Consider the following 21,294-nt stretch of genomic DNA (forward strand, 5'->3'; position numbering starts at 1 on the left):
ATGCTTTTTAAGCCTAATCTTCACAGTTTACTTCAGAGCTCCATGGTCACCAGGTTTGTGATCGTAGAACTCCTGGTTCACTTCATGTTATTATCAAGCTCAAGGAAACTGATCCACTGTTAACTAGATTCAAAATTAGTTTGTAAAGCCTGTTTATTTGGAACGAGAAGTGCAACAGCCAAGTCAGGCTTCTTGAGTGAAAAATCTCAGAATACTCTCCTTAATTTCAGCTTTTGTAATATATTTTAGTACCAAATTTATGAATTTTCTAAATTGCTCCCTAAAGTATTCATTGCACATGGGTTGGGTTGTGTGTTATACTTGCAGCTTTCTAATGGGGAGCATGAGGTCCCTTAGTTTCATTAGTAATATGTGCTCAACCTATGCATCAAGTGAAGTCGCTCGCTTGACTCTTTTTGACCCCGTGGACTGTAACCTACTAGGCTCCTCCCTCCATGGGATTATCCAGGCAAGAAGAATACTGGAGTGGGTTGCCATTTCCTTCTCCAGGGGATCTTCCAGACCCAGGGATCGAACCCGGGTTTCCCGAATTGCGGGCAGACTCTTTAACCTCTGAGCCATCAGGGAAGCCCTACGCATAGGGTAGATTATTTCAGGGAAGATGGTCTTTTTGAAGATGGTTGATACTTGTGGCCTTATCATAGAGGTAACTACTCCTTCATCTGAATATCTTACTTTTTGCCTTTTAGTCTGGTCTTAAGGATTCATCTGTCTTTAGAGTGTGACTTAAGTCCAGTGTCCATAGGTTGGTTGGTTGGTTTTTACCATGTGTTTCTTAAATACTTAAACCTTGTCATTTCACTTTCACATTTCCCTTTGCCTCCTTTCAGTTCTAGTGATTGTGGCTTTGCTTATATCACACACTGCTGTCCTCCTTTTGAAGTGCAAATGACCTGCTTCAACATTGTTTCCCCAACTCTGAACAGGTTGTGTCTGTTCATATCTCAGCTCTAGGCTCTTCTTTGTATACAGTGTTTGGCTTACAGTTTCTGTAATGAATGTTAGCTGGAAAATTGGGAGATTGAATATTTTCCAGGCTTGGAGAAGAGAGTGCTGCTTCTAGTAGATGCTTGGGTATCCTTTATGCGGGTAACACATTTTAAAGAACTCAAGGGATAGTAATTCAGTGTTTTGATTTAGCTGCCTTCTGTCAAAAGTGCTTTTCCTGCCTATTCTCAGCCACTGTAGCTTCAGTTGCCACCTCCACAGTGGTATCTCCATTTCTTCCTCAGATCTGTACAGCTGAAACTACCTGCTGAACGTCTTCATGTGTTAACCTTCTGTACCTCAAACCTCATGTGCTCACTGCCAAATTCTTTGTCTTATTCTTTCCCAAATCTGTTCTTCCTTTAGCCACTGGGTTAGTCAGCAGCTGCATGATAAACACACTTATTCAGGCAAAAAGATTATTTCTCACCCACTGCATTTGGTCAGTCCTGTTAGTTCTGTATTTTAAATATGCTTCCCATTTTATTCCTCTGTTCTTACAACACCCGATGTGCTTCAGGCCTTTGTCCCTTTGCTGTTCGTGTTGTGAATGATCAGTCTCTATACCGGCAGCCCTCCCAGGTGCCCTCCTCCGTTGCCATTGTTGAACTTGCTACAGTGAACTTACAGTTTACAATAAACAGTATAGCTTTCCTGCTTAAAATTCTCCAATGACTTCCTATTGACTTGAGAATAAAATCCCAACTTCCGAGCCTCTTAGAATGGCGCATAAGGGTATCTGGCTCTCTCTAGGCCTGTGGTGCTCAACTGAAGACAGCTGTGCTCCACAGGGGCTGTTTGGAGATCCCTGGAGACATGACTTGTTTTCACAGCTGAGGGTGGGGGTGGTAATAATGGCATCCTATGGTCGGGGTTATAGATGTTGCAAAATATTCTACTATACACAGGAAAGACTCTCCCCTCCACCTTCCTAGCAAAGAATATTCAGCCCCCAACGTCAGGGTGAGCTTGAGAACCTCTGCTCTAGCCTTAGCAGTGAGCGGCATCCCTTCCCCACCTCTGCGCTTCAACCACCTATCACTTGTCATCCATCCAGAGCTCAACATTTTGTTTATTCTTTTGCGCTTTCTTATGCCTGGAATTCTGTGAGGGCCATCCTCCAAACCCAAATGATACTTGGAAAGTAGAGAGGGGTTCTCCCATCTCTTTGGATTCCTGGAACTTCACATACAATACCTGATCTTACAGGCAATCATTAAACTTTTGAATGAATAAAGAAAGGCACATGCTGTTCTGTACACAATTTAACTTTTAAACTGGAGACTGTTCAGTTCTTTGTGTTTCCAGATTAACCTCTCAAAGGTCAGGTAATGAAGAAGAGTAGTACAGATACAGATATCTATGTATTATAGTAGTAGAGAGGCAGAAAAGAAGAGGGCGGGCCTGACATGCTTTGAAATAGCCGCATTTTAAATATTATCTCTGATATCTCGTTTCTTCACTTTGATGTCTTAACATCTTCACTTTTTTTCCCTCCATCTTTAGATATCACACTTCAGTGGCTTATTCAACATTCAAAATCTAGAAGAAGCTGAAGCATCTCCTGAAGTCTTCCAGTCCTTCCTGGCTCTAATCCTAGAATTATTGTCCGTTCCTCTGAAGTACTTCCCAGAATACGGTCCTTCCTAAACCCAAGAAATTGCCTTTTTCAGAGTTTATTTCTCATGTGCACTGCTGAAGATGTGTATCCCTAATCCATCATAAAGAATCAGCTAGAGTTGTCATGATAAAGTCAACACACACAAAAAGACTTCCTATACATACTTGTCGTTAACAGTGTGTAGAGCTTTTTTTTTTTAAACAAAACAAAACACACTTTTGACCATCTTAAATCAAGAAAAATTGCATACTTCTGTTCTGGTCTTTCTGGGCCAGGTTTTTCTATTGGTTTTCGGTAAATGTCTATCTATGATATTTCATTATAGAGTCCAGTAGCTTAATACTGATACTGACTTGATACAGCATGACGTTTCTAGTGCCACACACAGTATTTAGCAAACCTTTAGCCTGACTCCTGTGGGATAGAAACATGATGTTTATATATCTCACAAATGCATGTGAAATGTATAATTACACCTTAGGAATTTAAAAAAATGGTCTGCAAAGAGTGAGCAGAGGCACCAGATGAATGTTGTTATTGGTTCTTTACACTGGGAAGATCTTAGGCAATGAATTTTAAACACATTCTGCTCTGTGAGAATTCTTCATCTCCAGAAGGCAGTTGGGGGTACGGGAGGAACTGAGGCATGCTGTTTTGTATCTGTCCAGATCATTACTTCTATATTTTTTCTCCTTTTTTTTTTTCCTGGTTCAACACACTTTTTTAAGGGGTTGGGAATTGAAGATTTTCTCAAAAGCTTTCATGAATTTAGAGCATTCCAGCCAATATAATAAAACGTGTTAAGAATGTCAGACTGTTCACACACCTGTTTGTTCTTTCTCTGTCCAGTTATTAAACCAGTGTTGCTGCATGACACTCTAATTCTTGACTTTTTATATCCAGTCGTAAAGTTGACTTTCAGCACAATAGATACTTAGAGACAAATAAAAAGTCTTATTTTCTCTCTTACCAATACAAGCTTTGGCACTGTTTTGTCTGGTGCCATTGGACATCCTGATTATTGTGACAACTCTAGACCTGCCTGCTTTCTCTGATGTAATCATGCCCAGTGTCCGCAGGTTGTCGAATAATCACACAGAGAGTGGAGGAACCAATGCTGTCTATTGTTTGCTTCTATGCTACGGAGATGTGTACAGACTTCCATGAACATGTTTTGTAGCTTAGTTATCTTCATACACATAAAGGGACATATGAAAACTGGATCACTTGTAAATCGTTACTTACATAGCCCACTGTAGTAGCTAAAAGTCTGTGGTACACCTGCTTATGTGTTGCCTCACACTGTGTGTGATTTTGTTTCCTTTGTTAAGCAGCACTCATGTAGACAGTGCATTTCCAAACGTGTTGAGCACTCAAAAGTGCAGTCAACCGTAAGTTCTTTTAATGATACCAGTTTTAATTTATAGACTGCCATGGCCTTAAAAATATTCTGTACAAAATACTGCACCGTGTTGCACAGACACTACTTGCTTTCCTCCACTCACATTTTTATGAGTAGAACCTCAGCTTTTAAAATTCTGTTCTTACTCTGATGCATGTTGCATACTTCCCTGATGGGATGGATGGTTCTGTAAACAAAGGGATATGTAAACTTGCTACTATGTATCAACACCATTAATGGTCACTGTGAACCATTACAAAGAATGTGGCAACTTGCTTGTGCCTGAAAGGAGGAACCAGAACTAGAATGTGTGACTTTGCGGGGACCGCATAGGTTCGTTTAATTGACCTACAGCTAAACCGTAATGTGTTTGTGTGTCTCTTCATTGCTTCCAGCGTTTCAAGACATCCAGACACTACTACCAACATTTTCCTGTGCACTAACTTCTGCATGTGAAACTTAACAGTTACTGAACTTTGTAAATACGTGAATTTTTTTAATTTAGGTGGATGCATTTTTTTTGTCTGTTTACTGCTCTTCTCAGCTTTATTCAATAAACTTGCATTTTGAGGGTTGTATTGACAGTTTGAACTTAAAATATGCATCATGATGGAAGGTGCTGACACATTGGAAAGGGGTTGGAAAGATACCATGAACACAGTCTGTAGAACATGTGCTAGAAAGAAATCAACTCAGCTGTCAAAGAAGTGGGTCTGTGGGCCAGTTGAAATAAGCACTTAAATATTCACAGGACTGACATTGCGACTTGTGGGGTGGAGGCAATGATATTGCTTGTAATGGGCTTCCCTGATGGCTCAGAGGTACAGAATCCACTTCCAATGCGGAGACTTAGGTTTGATCCCTAAGTCGAGAAGATCTTGTGAACTGTCATAATACACCAAATTTAGGACTTTTTGAAAATAAGTGGCAAGAGCTAGTTAAGCATTTTGTAATCCAGTTTTTAAAATCATAACAAAACTATTAATAAACTGAAATTGCAAGACATGTCTCCTTACTGACTTCAGTTCCAGAATGAAAAGATTTAAAAGTATCAAACGTGGTTTTCCCAGAGGGGCACACTTCTAAAGTAAAACATTTGATCTGTTTTGTTTCGTATGTTATCTTTCACACTGTGAAAGTGAACATTTATTCCATCAAAGCTATTGGGGAAATGATCTTATGTATTTTTTCAGAGAAGTTCAACTTGGCTTTTCTTCCATATCCACACTGTCACTCTGTACAACCATACAGTGTTGGTCAGTGACATGTGTGTTTTTACATTTCTAGGATAGAAGTAACTGGGCATCAGGTTTAAGTTTTTTATTGAATTGGTGGAACCATACAGTCAAGCTACCAATTTGGTCCTCAGCAGCTTCCTACTAAAGTAGTATTTTGAAGGAGGCGTGTTTTAGGAGCAGGGTGGGGAGAGGATATAAGTTTAGCTTACTTTACCCTCAGTTCTAAGTCTATGTTTACTTTCAAAAGTTGAGACTTCTAAAATTAGTCCCTTTGATTCTGTCAAGTAAATTGCATGAATTGGACTGCGTCTGCTTTTGGTGTTTATTGTTTTTGACTAAGGAACTAATTGCCTTGTGTACTCTTTTCCTGTAGGATCCAGTTACACTGAAATGTTGATTTGATATTATAATTCAACCTTTCCAGGGACTGGAGGATTGAGAACTGGAGTGTTAATTTTACTGTAGCTGGAACCCTATCTGTAACATCCGGTTGGCTGAATGTGTGTGCATGTGTGCTAAGTCGCTTCAGTTGTGTCCGACTCTGCTATCCTATGGATTGTAGCCCACCAGGCTCCTCTGTCCATGGGATTCTGCACGCAAGAATACTGCAGTGGGTTGTCTTGCCCTCCTCCAGGGGGTCTTCCAGATCCAGAAGATCCACATCTGTTAGGTCTACCTGCATTGGCAGGTGGGTTCTTTACCACCAGGGCTCCCAGGGAAGCACAGTTGGCCAAATGCTTTTCTCTAGAAATGTGTCGTTGCGGGAACCACTATGTTCAGAATGTGAAATATTTTAATTTTGTTCCAAACTTTAAAGGTGGTACAGTCAGCAACATATACATCAGTGAAGATACTTGAAGACAGTTAAAGCAAACACTAGGCTTGCCTGATTTCCCTTCAGTTTGCAGTTCTACAAATAATGCAACCTGTGGCAGGTGCATCCTGTTGATTAGTAAATATTTTCCACACAATTTCTGTTTAAAATTCAGCTATTAATAAAAATAGGTACTTTTGTAATGGCTGCTTCTTGAATGTCATTAGGGAAACTAGTCATTGATGTCCCAGACAGACTCAATGGAAAGTTCCTTAATCTGAACAACAGCCAAAGTCATTCATTATTCCATTTCATTAAAGAGCTGTCTCCGGTAAGGTAATTTTAAAATCCCAAGGTAGCCGGTGATTTAGGAAATGTAGATTTCTTGGCAGAAATTGGGAAGGAGGGGATACCTTAACCTCATTTTACTGGGTCTTGGAGGTCTTGTATTCATCAAAGGATTGTGGTGTGAAAAAATTGTCACCTTAAAATGCTTCCTTAGCTTGGTTCCATGTGCTGGATGGGTGTTTAATAAGAGAATGAGTTCTTTTCTTTGCTGTTAACGATTGTGTGACTGGTGAGTTGCTGAACCCCTTTGGCTCTGCAGTGTTCCCTTATGAATAGTAGAGGGTGTCTACTATCATTTCTCCCACTAACAAGCTCTGGTTCTAGCAGCCTAGAGATCTGGATGGTGGTGAGACCGAAGGCAGGGAAGAGATGAAGATGCCCACTGGTCCTGGTGTCCCCAGTGATTATGTTAGTGGTGTGTGAGCCTCCTAAAACCACAGAAATGCTTATATTTCATAACTTTAATTTTAATGTAGTTAAGGGCTAGAGATCACAGACATTTTACAGTATGACATAATAACTTACATTTTGTCTGAAGGAAATGCTGTAGCCACATGGGCTTTGAAAGCCATTAAAAATTTTCAAGCATTTCTCCCAGACTGCAAAAAAATATATTCTGGTATACAATGTGGAAAAATATAAACCACATATATACTACTAATTTGGGGGCACATATCTAGAGTGAATGTTTAATACTTTATAACTGCTGTGTTGCTAGGGTTCTGCTGGAATTGATCTAGAGCTTGGAGAAACCTGGGGCAGTTAGAAAATACTTCCTTTAAAATACGGAGGGGGAAATCCCGCAACAAAAATTATGCTCCCTTTTGAGCTGGGGGAGTAGAACATCAACAGATTGCTAATTATAGTATGTCTCCAACCAGCTCTTACATAATCTACAGCCTTCAGTTTTATACAGTCTGTATTACATAATGTACTATCTTGTTTCTACATTTTAACAGAGTCCATCTTTTCTACTATTATGCAATACATGAATTAGATGACTCCTTTTTCTACTTGTATAATCCCCTAAGGAAAAAGAAATCGTCTTACCAGTAGCCACTTTATGAAATTGCTAGCTCTCCTCACTCTTAAGAGTTAAAAAGTATCATTCCTACTTTATCTAGATGCATCAATAACTTAAGGGCTGGGGCATGTGGCATATGAATGGTGGTGATGAAAATCATTTCTTGTTGGAAACGTGATGTGTTTGATTTAGCAGAACATGTGGGCAAGGAAGCTCGCCACGTTTTTTCTAAGTTCCATTTATTTTCCCAATACTTTGATTTTTTTCATAAGCCCCATTATTCACCCATGACTGAGTTACCACTCTTCCACTACCATCCCTCTTGATATCAATTTCTTATCTTGTATAGTGTTTTCTTATTGAAAAAACAAATATAAACTTTTGGCTTTTATAAACATTACTCCAGTGGATCATTATGTCCGCGTGCAGCAATTCACAGAAACATGGCTGGGTCAAAGGGTAAATGCCTTTACACTTTCTCTGGGAATTGCCACTTTGGCCCCCTCAGGGGATGTACTAGTTTTTATTTCCAATAGTCTCTGTCCCCTGTGTCTTGCCAACCTAGTGTGTTGACAGACTTTGAGACTAATGCCCTTACAACAGGTACAGATGATAATTCTCTACTGTCCAGTTTTAAAACAAATGTGAAATTTAGCGTTTCTTACCTAGCTAAGGAAACAGTATTACTGAATTATGGAGTTGGATCTTTACCAAATCAATCATGGGGTTACAGGTATTCCCCCCCCCTTTATTGTTTGTTTATTCTCCGTTACCCCCACCTTTATAAAGCAAGTATGTATTGCTTCAGAAAGAAGCAGTAGTCAGAATTTTGAAAGTCATCTTTTTTTTCTCACATTATTGTTTTGGGTAATAAATCACTTATAAATTCTTAGGGGAGAAAAAGCCTTCCTTTTAATAGACTATTTTAGTCCTGATATTTCACATAGGAAGCTCTGAGACTACTCTCTAGGGTCATCAAAAGGCCAGAGGTTTTTTTCTGGCTTTGCAGTTTTTGGCGGCTAGTGCATTGATTCACCCAGGCAGCCTTACAAAACTGATCCTCAAAACTGTAATGTCTGTTTACAGTGGAGGATATCTTTGAAGGAACTGAAATAGATGTAAGCAGTCATCTTCAACTATCAAAGTCGGACAGAGATTGAATGGACCCTGATGTGTGGAAGCTGGAGCAGGTTGAGTTAAATAGAGCTGGAATTAGACTTGATTCAAAGCTTTTTCAACTGTTCTTAGACTATGGTGAGTTTTAGCCCTTGTCCTATTTTATACTCGGTTTCCTTAGACACATTTCTTTTTCCTCCTAAAATAATGCTTTGATAATAGAGGCTTAGTTATTTAATTCATCCAACAGCCGACCTTGGCTGTTAATATTCCAAGTACTTATACTAGATGCAGGTCTTAACCCAGAGTTCATGTGTCATAATAGAGCTCAAGCTTCCTGTAAAGAATCCGCCTGCACTCAGGACACGCAGGTCCGATCCGTAGGTTGGGAAGATCTGAAGAAGGAAATAGCTACCCACGCCAGTATTCTTGCCTGGGAAATTCCATGGACAGAGGAGCCTGCCTACAGTCCGTGGGGTCACAAAAGATTCTGACACGACTTAGTAACTGAACAGCAGCAATGATAGGGCTCACCATGTCTGCAGCACTGTTGTAGGTACACTATATACAATAAACTTAATTCTCAAAACCATGTGTGGTAAGTACTATCTCATCACCCTCATTTTACAGATGAAAGAACAGGTCCTGAAAAATAACTTCCCAAGGTTACTCAGAGGGCAGTGCTAAGATCTGAAGACCTGGCAGTTCGACTTCTGAGTCTGGGTTCTTAGCTGTTATCTCTGGTGTTACCCATTTTTATTCAGTGTTCCCTTTAATCAGTCCCCTGATGTTTTGTGAGATTATGTATGGAAACATCTATCATGACAGTTACTTAAGGAGTTGATTTTTAAGATTGGGTTTTCCTGTTACAGCTGGGTATTGTTCCAATCTTAGCTACATTTACCTCGAGGGGAGTCTAGTCTAAAGGGCTAGCACAAGATTTTTGTTGTTACTGTTCAGTTTAATTGGAGAAGGAAACACTTTGTGAGTCTGACCCCTAAATCTTAGGCTGTGCTGCTGCTGCTAAGTCACTTCAGTCGTGTCTGACTCTGTGCGACCCCACAGACGGGAGCCCACCAGGCTTCCCTGTCCCTGGGATTCTCCAGGCAAGAACACTGGTGTGGGTTGCCATTTCCTTCTCCAATGCATGAAAGTGAAAAGGGAAAGTGAAGTCGCTCAGTCGTGTCCAACTCTTCGAGACCCCGAGGACTGCAGCCCACCAGGCTCCTCCGTCCATGGGATTTTCCAGGCAAGAGTACTGGAGTGGGGTGCCATTGTCTTCTCCCTTAGGCTGTGCAGGACACTAGTATCAGCATTGTTGGTTTGGGAAGAGTAGGGAAGCACCAATTTTTTTTTTTTTTTTCTCCTTTGAGGGCCAGCTAGGTACAGTGAGTTTCTGGGACTAAAGTGTGAGAAACCAGGGCAATAATTCTTTCTGCCTGGAGCCAACTAGCTTGAAGAACTTGAGCCCCTCCCACCCCCACCCCCCCCCCCCCAACCTGACTTCTTCCCTTTATGGCTTATGGAACAGAGCTTACAAGCTTTTCTGTGAAGATTAAATGAGAACATGTGAAATTATTTTGAAACTTGCTCAACATATACAACTGGCAGCTGTTGTCAGTTTGACCATGAAAAGCATCTTTCAACAGTCAAATGGTTTTTCTCTGGTTATGAAAAAAGATTTGTTTTTGTTAGTTGCTCAGTTGTGTCTGACTCTTTGTGACCCCATGAACCCATCAGAATTTTCCAGGCGAGAATGGAGTTCTGTGGGTAAGAATACTGAAGTAGGTAGCCATTTGCTTCTGCAGGGAACCTTCCCTGACCCAGCGATCGAACGTGGGTCTCCTGCATTGCAGGCAGATTCTTTACTGTCTGTGCCACCAGGGGGGTCCTGGTCTTTGTTAGAACTTGTATCTAATGTGAAGATAGGAGTTGTTACCAATGTGTTCTGCAGTTGACCGTGATGAGTCCAGATTTACAAGAAAATAAGTTAGGAAACATAGGACACGGTCCTTAATATTCTTATTTACTTTGCAAGTTCTGGAGGAGGCAGACCTGAAAGTTGAGGATCAAGACCCGAACTTGGACTTTCAGATGCAGAGTCCATAGGTGCCTTTCACAGAGAAGAATCTGTAGGCAAAAGATCCAGGCTCCAACTCTTTTTAACATTCTTTTCAACGCTTGGGCAGGCAGGATTTTGGACAAGAATAAGACTCAGTCAACAAAAAGGGCCTTACTATGTGCCAGCTACCTTGTATTATAATCAGATGTTTCTTCGGGTTCCTTCTTAGTCCCCATTATACCTCCTCTGTGTTCCTAAAAACCCCCTGACCCTGAGAATGTGATGAGTATGCCACATGACAGCTTCATCATCCTCTTAATCACTCCCCTGGTCCCTCGGCCAGTCCGATTTGAGCTAACCATCAGGCCTTGCTTCTCAAGCTTTTCAGGAACCTCAGTATAACAGGCACGTGGTTTAAACTTATGGAGGGCAAAACTTAGCAGACATTTCCAATGCAGCAAACAAAAGAAAACAAAACCCTCATACGGTTGTCATCACATGAAAGCAATAGTCCTTTGGAGCCGACATTTGCCATATTACTAATTATGGAAAGATGGTGGTGGTGGTTTAGTTGTTCAGTCATGTCCGACTCTGTGATTGCATGGACTGTAGTCCACCAGGCTTCTCTGTCCGTGGGATTCTCCATGCAAGAATACTGCAGAGGGTTGCCATTTCATTCTCCAGGGTATCTTCCCCACCCAGGGATCAAACCTCTATCTCCTGCATTGCAGTCTTTTTTTTTACCGCTGATCCACCACAGAAGCCAATGGGAAGCAGATTCAGAGGGGTAAAGATTTGACCAGGAATCTTTCCCATACCCCAAAGGTTAGGTCAGACGACATTGTACAGGAGAGATGGTAGCAGTGGGAGGGGCAAGAAGCGACATGGTTAAATGAAAAAGTGAAAAGTGAAAGTCGTTCAGTCGTGTCCAACTCTTTGCGACCCCACGGACTATACGGTCCATGGTATTCTCCAGGCCAGAATACTGGAGTGGGTAGCCTTTACCTTCGCCAGGGGATCTTCCCAACCCAGGGATCGAACCTAGGTCTCCCGCATTTCAGGCCGATTCTTTACCAGCTGAGCCACAAATAGATATGGTAAAAATAATTTGGTCGTGGCAGCGGCAGCCTTGACTCCTCCCCCCAACTCCTGATCCGTTTAAAAAAGATTCTTTCCTTGACAAAGGCAATATAACCTACCTCAGTATTTCGAGATTGACGGTTGCTAAAAATTGCTCAAGAGCGCTTGTTATACGTACATTCTCGGGACGTTCCTTTGGACCTCGGTGGAAAGGAGCTGGGAATATGGGTTTTACAATCTCTGTGAGAGATTCTTACAAGTTAGCGTGTTTTAAAAAGTGTTAAAGGTACAAGATAGGATGTATTAACAAAAAGAAATCAGGACACCGTTTTGTGCAGTCTTAAGCTAAACGGTAGGATCATCACCCCCACCATATAACAGACAAATGAAAAACCCTGCCCTACAGAAATGTCCTTTTTCCTCCTCGTCCCTTACGTCTTTTATCTGTCACCATTCCTAACATAGAGCTGGAGTGGTTTTCTTCCGCCTCAGGTCCGCGGGAAACAGGCTCTACACGGAACCGGGCGGGCCCGTGGCCACGTCCTTGTCCGGCAGCTGGCTGCTCCCGTGCCGAGCTCCCATTGGCTGGAAGTTGCCTTGTCCCGAGCCGGAGCGGCCCCTACTCGCCACGCCAGCCGGTCCGACTCCTACTGCCCAGGGGGCGGGGCCGGACGCCGGGCCGGGGGCGGGGCCGGACGCCGGGCCGGGGGCGGGGCGGAAGGGAGGGGCGGGGCCTCGCGGTTCTGAGGACGTCCGGGTGGCCTATGGCGCGGTGGGGAGTCCCGGGCCGCTCCCTGCGAGGCCGGGTCGGGGCCGGGCCAATCCGGGCGACTGGGCGGGCGAATGCGAGGACTGGCTGGCCGGGCTCGAGCTGCTAGGGGTGGGGGGGACAATGGGCCAGTTCCTGGTGCGTCACGAGGGAGTTCCTTAAAGGGGAAGTGAGCGGAGCTACGGGGCGGACGTGGGGTTCGGTGGTCGGCGGGGAAGGCCCCCCGCGTTTCAAAATAATGCCCGCGGCGCCCTCGCGACCATGCAATGGCGAGCGCTCGTCCTGGGGCTGGTACTCCTTCGGCTTGGCCTCCACGGAGTGCTGTGGCTCGTCTTCGGGCTGGGGCCCAGCATGGGCTTCTACCAGCGCTTCCCGCTCAGCTTCGGCTTCCAGCGCCTGAGGGGTCCCGACGGCTCCGCATCTCCCGCCTCCGGGCCAGCGGACCGGCCCGGGGGGCTGTCGGGGCCGTCGTGGCTGCAGCCTCCGGCCCCCGGGGCGGCAGAGGGGAAGCGGCGGCGGGCTCCGCGGCGGCCCGGGCAGGGCGTGTGCGGCCCGGCCCACTGGGGCTACGTGCTGGGCGGCCGGGGCCGCGGCCGGGACGAGTATGAGAAGCGCTACAGCAGCGCCTTCCCACCCCAGCTGCGCGCCCAGATGCGCGACCTGGCGCGGGGCATGTTCGTGTTCGGCTACGACAACTACATGGCGCACGCCTTTCCTCAGGACGAGCTCAACCCCATCCACTGCCGCGGCCGAGGACCCGACCGCGGGGACCCGTGAGTAGCCTGCGCCGGCCCGGCGCCCCAGAGCGCGCGCCGCACGCGCTTCCTTCTGTCCTCCGAGCGGGTGCAGCCTTGGGTCCTCCGGATTCCCCCGGCGCTGCCTGGGTGTTTAGTGTCCCGGGGGCAGCGCCCGGTGCCTCGGCTCACCCGCTTTGAGGTCGCCCTGGGCCAGAAGGGTGCGTGGATGGGCCGGTGGCTGTCTTCTGTCTTGATTCTCCTGGAATTTCTAAGTTACTGGACACCTGAGCCCTTTTACAGATGGGGAAACTGAGGCCCAGAGATCTGAAGGGACAGTGGCACTACCGAGGACTGGCTTGGGCTGGGGGCCAGGGGTGGACGGGGACGCTTAGACATCCATCTCCAACCCTTTCTCCAGGTGAACATCATATCAAACTGAAATGCAGCTTCAAGACAAGCTCTTATCTCCCCACTTCTAGCCAACTTCCACTTAACTGTATAAAAATATAAAAATTCAGAAGTTGATCCTGAGAAGGGACTTTTAAAGCCCTACAGTGAGTTGTAGGCAGAACAGGGCTACAGTCTTTCTCCTTTATTACAGGGACTGCTCCTTAGGCTGAGGATGGTTAGGTGGGAGCGGGAGAGAGAGATTGAGTGGTCCAGATTTAGGGTCCTGATACTCAGAGTGACCTTCCTTGCCCTGTAGGGTCTATCCCATAATCTCCCTCACTCTGGTGGCAGAGCTGTGAGGAAAGATCTGTCAGTCCTCCCATTCTGTCAACCGTGTTTGCAGAGGCTGAGCTCAAGGGTCACCGCTGTTGACCTCAGAGTCCAAGAGGGCAGCACTCCCAGCTGAGGACCTCCTAGCTGGCGGGAACCAGTGTGCCTTGACAGACACTCACCCTGTTAGACTGGATAGGTGACTGTCTTTCTGTGGGTCGCTCCCCTCGGGTGGGACTGGAGGAGTTGGCCTGCTGGTCTCTTTGGACATTTGAGGCTTGTGATTTCCTTCACCTGAAGAGAAGCAGCCAAGTTCAGTCCTTAGGTCCTAAAAAGGAACTCATACACCAAAGGGGATTGAAGAGTTTTAAAAATGGTTTGATTATCTACAAATTCTTGTTTTAAATTGCATTTGGAGAGAATGATTTTTTGTGAAGCCATGGGCACATCCCGGCTTAACTTAAAAGGACTGGGCCTTTCTAGAATTGTAGGAAACTGGTGAGTTATTTTTTCATTTTTGCACTGTATCAGGCTTTATACACAGAAGTGTATTTTCTATCTCAATTTTTTTGGGAGAAAATTTTTAATTAAAAAATTTAGAAAATATTACTGGGCTTTTCCACATTGGAGGAAATTAAGTTGTTTTGCTTAACTGACTTTCTTTGCTTCCTGATGACATATGCTGAAGAGTGGTTTGGTTTGACTGTTCAGTGACAGTCTGGATAAGTTGGGGTCAGGTTGCTTTGAGACAGATTTGTTGCTGTTGGAAAGACGGAGTTAGAAATATCGAAGGGATACCGTATAAGAAGAGTTGTGCCCATAGGTTATTAATAAACCTTTTGGTTAGTCAGCCTTGGTGTCTTTAAGGAGATGAAAGAGCTCTGCGATTATGGCAGCCTTGAGTAGACCCTGGCCACTTCTAAAGTGAAAAGTTAATTTTTCTTCCTCCTTTTCCTTTAACATAGCTACTCTTAGACTTTAGTATATTTGAGGAAACAGTAGGCCACATTTACATCTCTGAAATAAATAGCCTGTAATAAATATATTACAGATATTTATTTTAAGCAGATGTATTATTATAATTGTCAAGTGAATTCTCATGATTCATGTGAAAAATAAAATAACTATTTGAATAATATGTAAAAAGTACAGAAACGAAATGCGAGTACTAAACATACGTGTCTTTTCTTTTTAGTCGCATTTACTTAAGGCTTAACTTGCCTGTCTTGTTTGACTGGAGATAGGGTGAGGAGTATTGACATGAAATAAATTAAACCGGAACACTGTTTAAAAATAGCAACTGTTTCTGTCCAGTTACAGATCACTATGCAAACTCAGTTCCTCTCACATCCCCAGTTTGGGTTGGAGGCTCCAAATTCAGGTTCCTTCAAGTAGATCTGGATATTAAAAATTTGCAGTCTCATGAACCAACAGTGTTATTTCAGACCTTGGGTATGTGACCCTTCTTTGCTTTCTGCCCAACGCTATTGCAATTCAAACAAGAAAGCAAATCAAACCAAACCTATACTGGCTCCCACATGGACTGGTTCCTAGGCACCTCTCGTTTAGGATGGCTCCTCCACATTCCTCTTCCTTCCTGAAATCCTGGCCTGTTCAGAATCAGGCTCACGTCTTTTTTTCCATGACGTCATTGAACTGTTTGAAGATGACTGTCGTTGATCTACTCAGTTCTCCTTTTGGGTCCTTTCTTTGAAGCTGCTGTTCCATGTTTTAATATTGCATGACAGTTGAGTACTGTTGTGAGTTCACCTTCCTTTCCCTGTGTCTTGTCTCAAATCCCTGGTACACAGGGACTGTTTGTTATATTACCTCTGTGCCTACCCAGCACCAGGTAGATTTCTGAATAGGTTAAGTATATGTGGGGATTTTTTTTTTTTTTAACACATACCTTTAATTTTGAACACACTATGTGAGCATTGTTAGCTTCATCACCAGAAATTTTCTATAAAAGGCCAAAGTTCTCTCCACCTTCTCTGTTCTGGGTTGAGAAGAACCTTAAAAATTCAGAGTGGGATGAGGGTCATGAATAGCCATACATGATGAATTAAGTGGGCTGCCGTCGTGGTTTGGCAGCCGCTTATGTGGAAAGACAAGCACTTTTGAGCCAAGACTGTTACCGATTCTTGAGTACCCATTCCTGTACCAGAAGTTTGAGTTCCTGGCCAGGCTGAATGGTGATCAAGAAGATCTCTACAGAACAGGTCCAGAGTCTCAACCGCAGGGTGGGCTGGCCTGAATGGAATCACGATAGTTTGGTGGTGTTAGGCCAAGAGGCTTTTGTGATGTTGATTTTTTCTTTCCTTCTCCTCTCCATTTTTCTTTTTTTCTCTTCTTGGCACATTTGAAAAGAGTGTGTATCATTGATCTGGTGAAAAGAAAGTGAAAGTGAAAGTTGCTCAATCATGTCTGACTCTTTGCGAACCCATAGGCTATACAGCCCATGGAATTCTCCAGGCCAGAATACTGGAGTGGGTAACCGTTCCCTTCTCCAGGGGATCTTCCCAACCCAGAGATCGAACCCAGGTCTCCCTCATTGCAGGCGGATTCTTTACCAGCTGAGCCACCAGGGAAGCCCTGATTTGGTAGAAAATAATTTCAAGGTGTTTTAATGAATGCCTTAGATCTTTTGAATGGATTTGTCTGACTGAATGGAGAGAAGGAAGTACCAGTTAATCACTAATACAGTTTTTCCTGTGATAGCTCTTGTACTGGTTCTTTGTCAGTGACTGCGAAGGTGTTCTATTGAGAAGTATTTTAAACCTGAGTCCCTTTTAGCTATGTCCTAAAAGGAAAAGCACAGTAAAACATGGGACGGAGTACAGGGCTCCAGACCAGTCACTCCTTCCAGGGGCTGGGGCATGTGGAGAGGGTGACAGATGCCATAGAAGAGGGTATTGCTCGGAAAGGTGGTCACACGTGGTTTACCCAACATCTAGCCTGGAGGCTAAGTGATGAGGGGCCCCGTTTTCTGCTGAGATGGGTGGTTGGAGCCAGCTCTTTGTTTCTGAACAGCAGAGCAAGGGAGGTAAATATTTAAGTCCAGGAGAATGATCTGGAGTTGGTTGAATTGAGGATCTCTCTGTCTCCTTTGCTCTTCTCCTCCAGCTTTTGACACTTCCTATACCCTTTCTGCGGAGAAGGCAATGGCACCCCACTCCAGTACTCTTGCCTGGAAAATCCCATGGATGGAGGAGCCTGGTAGGCTGCAGTCCATGGGGTCGCTAAGAGTCAGACACGACTGAGCGACTTCACTTTCACTTTTCACTTTCATGCATTGGAGAAGGAAACGGCAACCCACTCCAGTGTTCTTGCCTGGAGAATCCCAGGGACGGGGGAGCCTGGTGGGCTGCTGTCTATGGGGTCCCACAGAGTCGGACACGACTGAAGTGATTTAGCAGCAGCAGCAGCAGCAGCATACCCTTTCTGGCTGGCACCACCCTTGAAGTGCAGATTTGAACCCGCAGCTCTTGTCTTAAGAGGAACTTTTACAATTGTGTACTGCTACTACTACTACTAAGTCGCTTCAGTTGTGTCCGACTCCGTGCGACCCCATAGACGGCAGCCTACCAGGCTCCTCTGTCCATGGGATTTTCCAGGCAAGAGTACTGGAGTGGGGTGCCATCGCCTTCTCCGTTCAATTGTGTACGTGTGTTTAGAAAGAATCTAGCTGTAGCAGGTGCAGTTTTTCAGCCGTGCAGTGTGCTTGCTTCATGGCTGTGAGATATGGGTTCGCCCTGGTTCCTAGATAGCCCCTTCTAGATAGCCTGGTGCACAAAATGTAGGTAAAGTTTTGCTATACATTCTTTGCCCTAGACTAAGTGGCATAAGCAACATAAAACTAAGGTTCAGGTAAGAGAAGATGTGAAGTGTTGGAGCTGTTTGTGCCTGCGCCACGTGGGGCCTGCTTCGCCCCAGCTAAGGCACATAGGAGGCCTCTGAGAGAGCAGAGACCGCATCAGGAACACAGAGATGCTTGCTGTCCCCAGGAGTGTGGGACAGGACCCTTTAGAGACACCCAAGGAGTAGGTAACGTGGTCTGGGGATTGGATGGAAGATGTCATAACACCGGTGCATCAGTTGCTGAAAATAAAACTAGGGCTTTTTCACTGTGGTCTTTCATACTCATAACCTTTAAACAGTCATCCTGTTTCCCTCCTTAGGTACATCTTTTTTCATTTCTCTCCTCAGTTTCAAATCTTTTCAAGCTTCTGCAGTTATTAGTACTTCCTGGGTCTGCAGGAATGGGATGGGAATAACTGAGCCCCCTAGAATTTGTCAAACCGACTTGATGACTTTCAGTCTTTCTCCATCCCCACCTTTCCCAGGTATATTATTGTCGTCTTGGTGGTTTTTTTAGCGTTACAAAGAACTTGTCAGTTAACCTCGCTGCGGTCTTGAAGTTGGCATTTGAAGATGATTTCAGAATGGGCGATGGGTGTTGATTGTGGGGCAGGAGGTGTGTGGCAGAAGCATTAACACAGCTCTCGATAAGAGAAGCCCTGCCCTTGTTTCTGTTAAAATTCCATCCTGTTAAAACCCCTCAAGATTGATGGAGCTGCGGGGGTGGGGTGGGGGTGGGGGGGATTCTTTGGGTGAGATGTGAGTGAAGCAATGTAGAAAGCAGTTAATTTATTCCCCCCGCCCAAAGGACAGATGAGTGAGATGGGGACCGTAGTTGAGGTATTTATTTGCTGCTTTGTGTGTGTAATCTGCCGCAGTGTCTGATTTCTGTATTCAAGTTTTAGTTACAGGTCATGTGACAGGGCCTCTCCTTTTTCATTCCTAACGATTTCGAAATCAGAACTTTTTGAAGCTAGACAGAGAGATCATCTATGGCGATAAAACTGGATCTCAGAGAGAGCAACGACTCTTGTTTTCCATCTCCTTGCTTCCTGTTTCATGCTCTTTTTTTATACCGTATAAATGTGTGCATCTCTGTTCTCCTGTGACACTGTAGAGGCTTGTGTGGTCCTTGTGTGGCAGAAGGACCATTGCCCAACTGATCCATCCACAGGAGTCCCTGAATAAATAAAGGCTTCTAGCAATTTTAGTTTCTGATGAGTGTTTAGTTTTATTGTCTTTTTTTCTCCCTCTTTTAAAGTACCTTTGTGTAATTTTCGTTTCATTTCTTTTTCAGCTCAAATCTGAACATCAATGATGTGCTAGGGAATTATTCCCTTACTCTGGTTGATGCGTTGGATACCCTTGCAGTAAGTGTTCGGCCTTATTATTATTTTTTTTTTTGAAGTTAATTAAGATATTTTGGAGTTAATACCGTTGCTTCCCCCCAGGGATGAGAATTCCAGGAAATGTGATCCTCAGAATGTATTCATAGCCGTTGTTTATTTTAATGAGCTTAATATGGAGAGCAAGAAAAACACTGAAGGTCAAATGAGGGGAAATGTGATCCCCCTAAAAATGTGGAGAAGGCAGTGTGAGTATTTTGGGGAAACCTATTTTTGTCCCAGTTTCCCACTATTTTATTCCTTAAAGGAACCAGTTTACAGTTCTTGGGGTTAAGATTTCTGAAGTGAAAGTCAAGATCTCCAGGGGAGAAGATCCCCTGAAAGGTCCCACAGCTCCTTACTCCCTGAGAGCAGGTCCAAGCCCTGCTCCCAGCCTCTGCAAGAGACCCTCTGTGTGAACACTCTTGTGATCTTTGCTTTCTGAGTTTCGTGTGGACACTGCCCACTCCAGACTTGGGCTGCCAACTCGGAGACTGCCTTTACCTCCTCAGGCCTTATCGGTTCCCTCAGCTGGAGACCTCAGGACACATTCACACATGGAAAACGGGCCGGCCCCATGCACAGTTCTTATTACCAGGCTGCCCTGTGCACATGCTCTGCATCATGGCAAGGCCCTGTAATTCCAGCGGAATATTAAAAAATTTCCTTATAAACCTGATTTTACTACCGCTTGGCTCTTCTTCATTGTCTCAGCACACTTTTACCATTAGAAAATGTTTACTCTAGCCGATTCCCAATCCTGCATTTTAACTGTCCTTAAAAGAGTTTAAAACTGTCAGGAGTTAGAAGTGGGTAATTCTAGCTAAGTTTGCATGACAGCTGTCCTAGATCTTGGCCAGCACTAGAATTCCGAGAGCTCGGGGAGAGCTTGGGCGGTCTTTGTGTGTTCCCCTGGGCTCATGGTCTGCAGGAAGTCCAGGCTTGCGTGCTGCCAGGCTGTAGTTGCACAGCAGTTTAGTTTCCCTTCTCAGTTTAATTTCTCCTTCTCAAGTGATGGCTGCTGCCTGTCAGCATCTGCCGTCACTCATCAAAATGGGCCCAGGCTAGTGTTGTTGTTTAGCCGCTCAGCTGTGTCCAGCTCTTTGTGACCCCATGGACTGTAGCCCACCAGGCTTCTCTGTCCTTGGGGTTCTCCAGGCAAGAATACTGAAGTGGGCTGCCATTTCCTTCTCCAGGGGATCTTCCCAACCCAGGGATCAAACCTGGCGTCTCCTGCTTTGGCAAGCAGATTCTTTACTGTTAACCCACCAGGGAAGCCGCCCAGACTAGTATGTTCACCCTAATTAGAGTTAACTCGTTGAAGATACCAGAGGCTGACTCAGCCTACAAGTATTGCTTTAAAAAAAAAAAAAAATCCCAAGACATATATATATATCTAGCTTATGAAAGGCCACCTTTTCTCCCTGAGCCCTCTCTTTTGGTCCCATTGTATCTTTTTGTAAATATCTTTATTTATTTGGCTTCGTCGGGTCTTAGTTGCAGCAGGTGGCACCTTTGTTTTGTCATGTAGGATCTTTAGTTGTGGTGTGGGTTTAGTTGCTCTGTGACATGTGGGATCTTAGTTCCCTGACCAGGGATTGAACTTGCATCCCCTGCATTGCAAGGCAGATTCTTAATCACTGGACCACCAGGGAAGTCCCCCATTGTATCTTTTTATCTCTCTGCCGTGCTTGTGAAGTACAGAGACCTTGCCTCTGTTCATCACTGCACTCTGTCCACGCCTCATGGTGTCCGATACATGGTGGGAGTACAAATAGGTGTTAAGAAAATGAATTTTGACAAATCTGACATTTCCCAACACAGATTCCAAGGGTGTGCTCCTGCAAAGGACAATTCTGTTCCCAAATGAACTTGAGAAATCCTCCCAGTCTGCCCACTCTTGGAAAGCCACTGTGGACACCAGCCTTTTCAAGGCTGTGAGAAGTTCTGCAGTAAAGAAGCCTGTGTAATGCTTCTGTCCAACCCAGCTTTTCTTAAGCCTAAGTGAGCGATTTCAGAGCATCATTACTCTGTTCTGTAGCTTATAAAATGGTAAATTACAATATGTCACTGAAACCTTCCTCCTCTGTCTTGCACGTGCTCTGAGCT

At 44.4% G+C, this 21,294-nt stretch overlaps 2 protein-coding genes across 3 annotated transcripts in view; both read left to right on the forward strand.

Moving 5' to 3' along the window:
• ARL8B (ADP ribosylation factor like GTPase 8B) overlaps window positions 1–5,034 on the forward strand; it is a 48,766-nt gene extending 43,732 nt beyond the window's left edge. The window contains exon 7 of the mRNA XM_027522428.1: window positions 2,515–5,034. Coding sequence (XP_027378229.1) covers window positions 2,515–2,564 — 50 coding nt within the window. The 3' untranslated portion in view covers window positions 2,565–5,034. The remainder of the gene's footprint in view (window positions 1–2,514) is intronic.
• Window positions 5,035–12,604: 7,570 nt separating this feature from the next.
• Window positions 12,605–21,294, forward strand: part of EDEM1 (ER degradation enhancing alpha-mannosidase like protein 1) — a 28,333-nt gene continuing 19,643 nt past the window's right edge. Inside the window, exons 1-2 of one of the 2 annotated variants that reach the window (XR_003507729.1) lie at window positions 12,605–13,255; window positions 19,098–19,170. Coding sequence is in view for 1 of the 2 variants with exons in the window: in XM_027522384.1 (XP_027378185.1) it covers window positions 12,744–13,255; window positions 19,098–19,170 (585 nt within the window). In the remaining variant the exon portion in view is untranslated. The remainder of the gene's footprint in view (window positions 13,256–19,097; window positions 19,171–21,294) is intronic. The other variant, XM_027522384.1, reaches the window with a different exon arrangement.

This window comes from Bos indicus x Bos taurus, chromosome 22 (assembly GCF_003369695.1).
Source record: "Bos indicus x Bos taurus breed Angus x Brahman F1 hybrid chromosome 22, Bos_hybrid_MaternalHap_v2.0, whole genome shotgun sequence".
Taxonomy (NCBI): domain Eukaryota; kingdom Metazoa; phylum Chordata; class Mammalia; order Artiodactyla; family Bovidae; genus Bos; species Bos indicus x Bos taurus.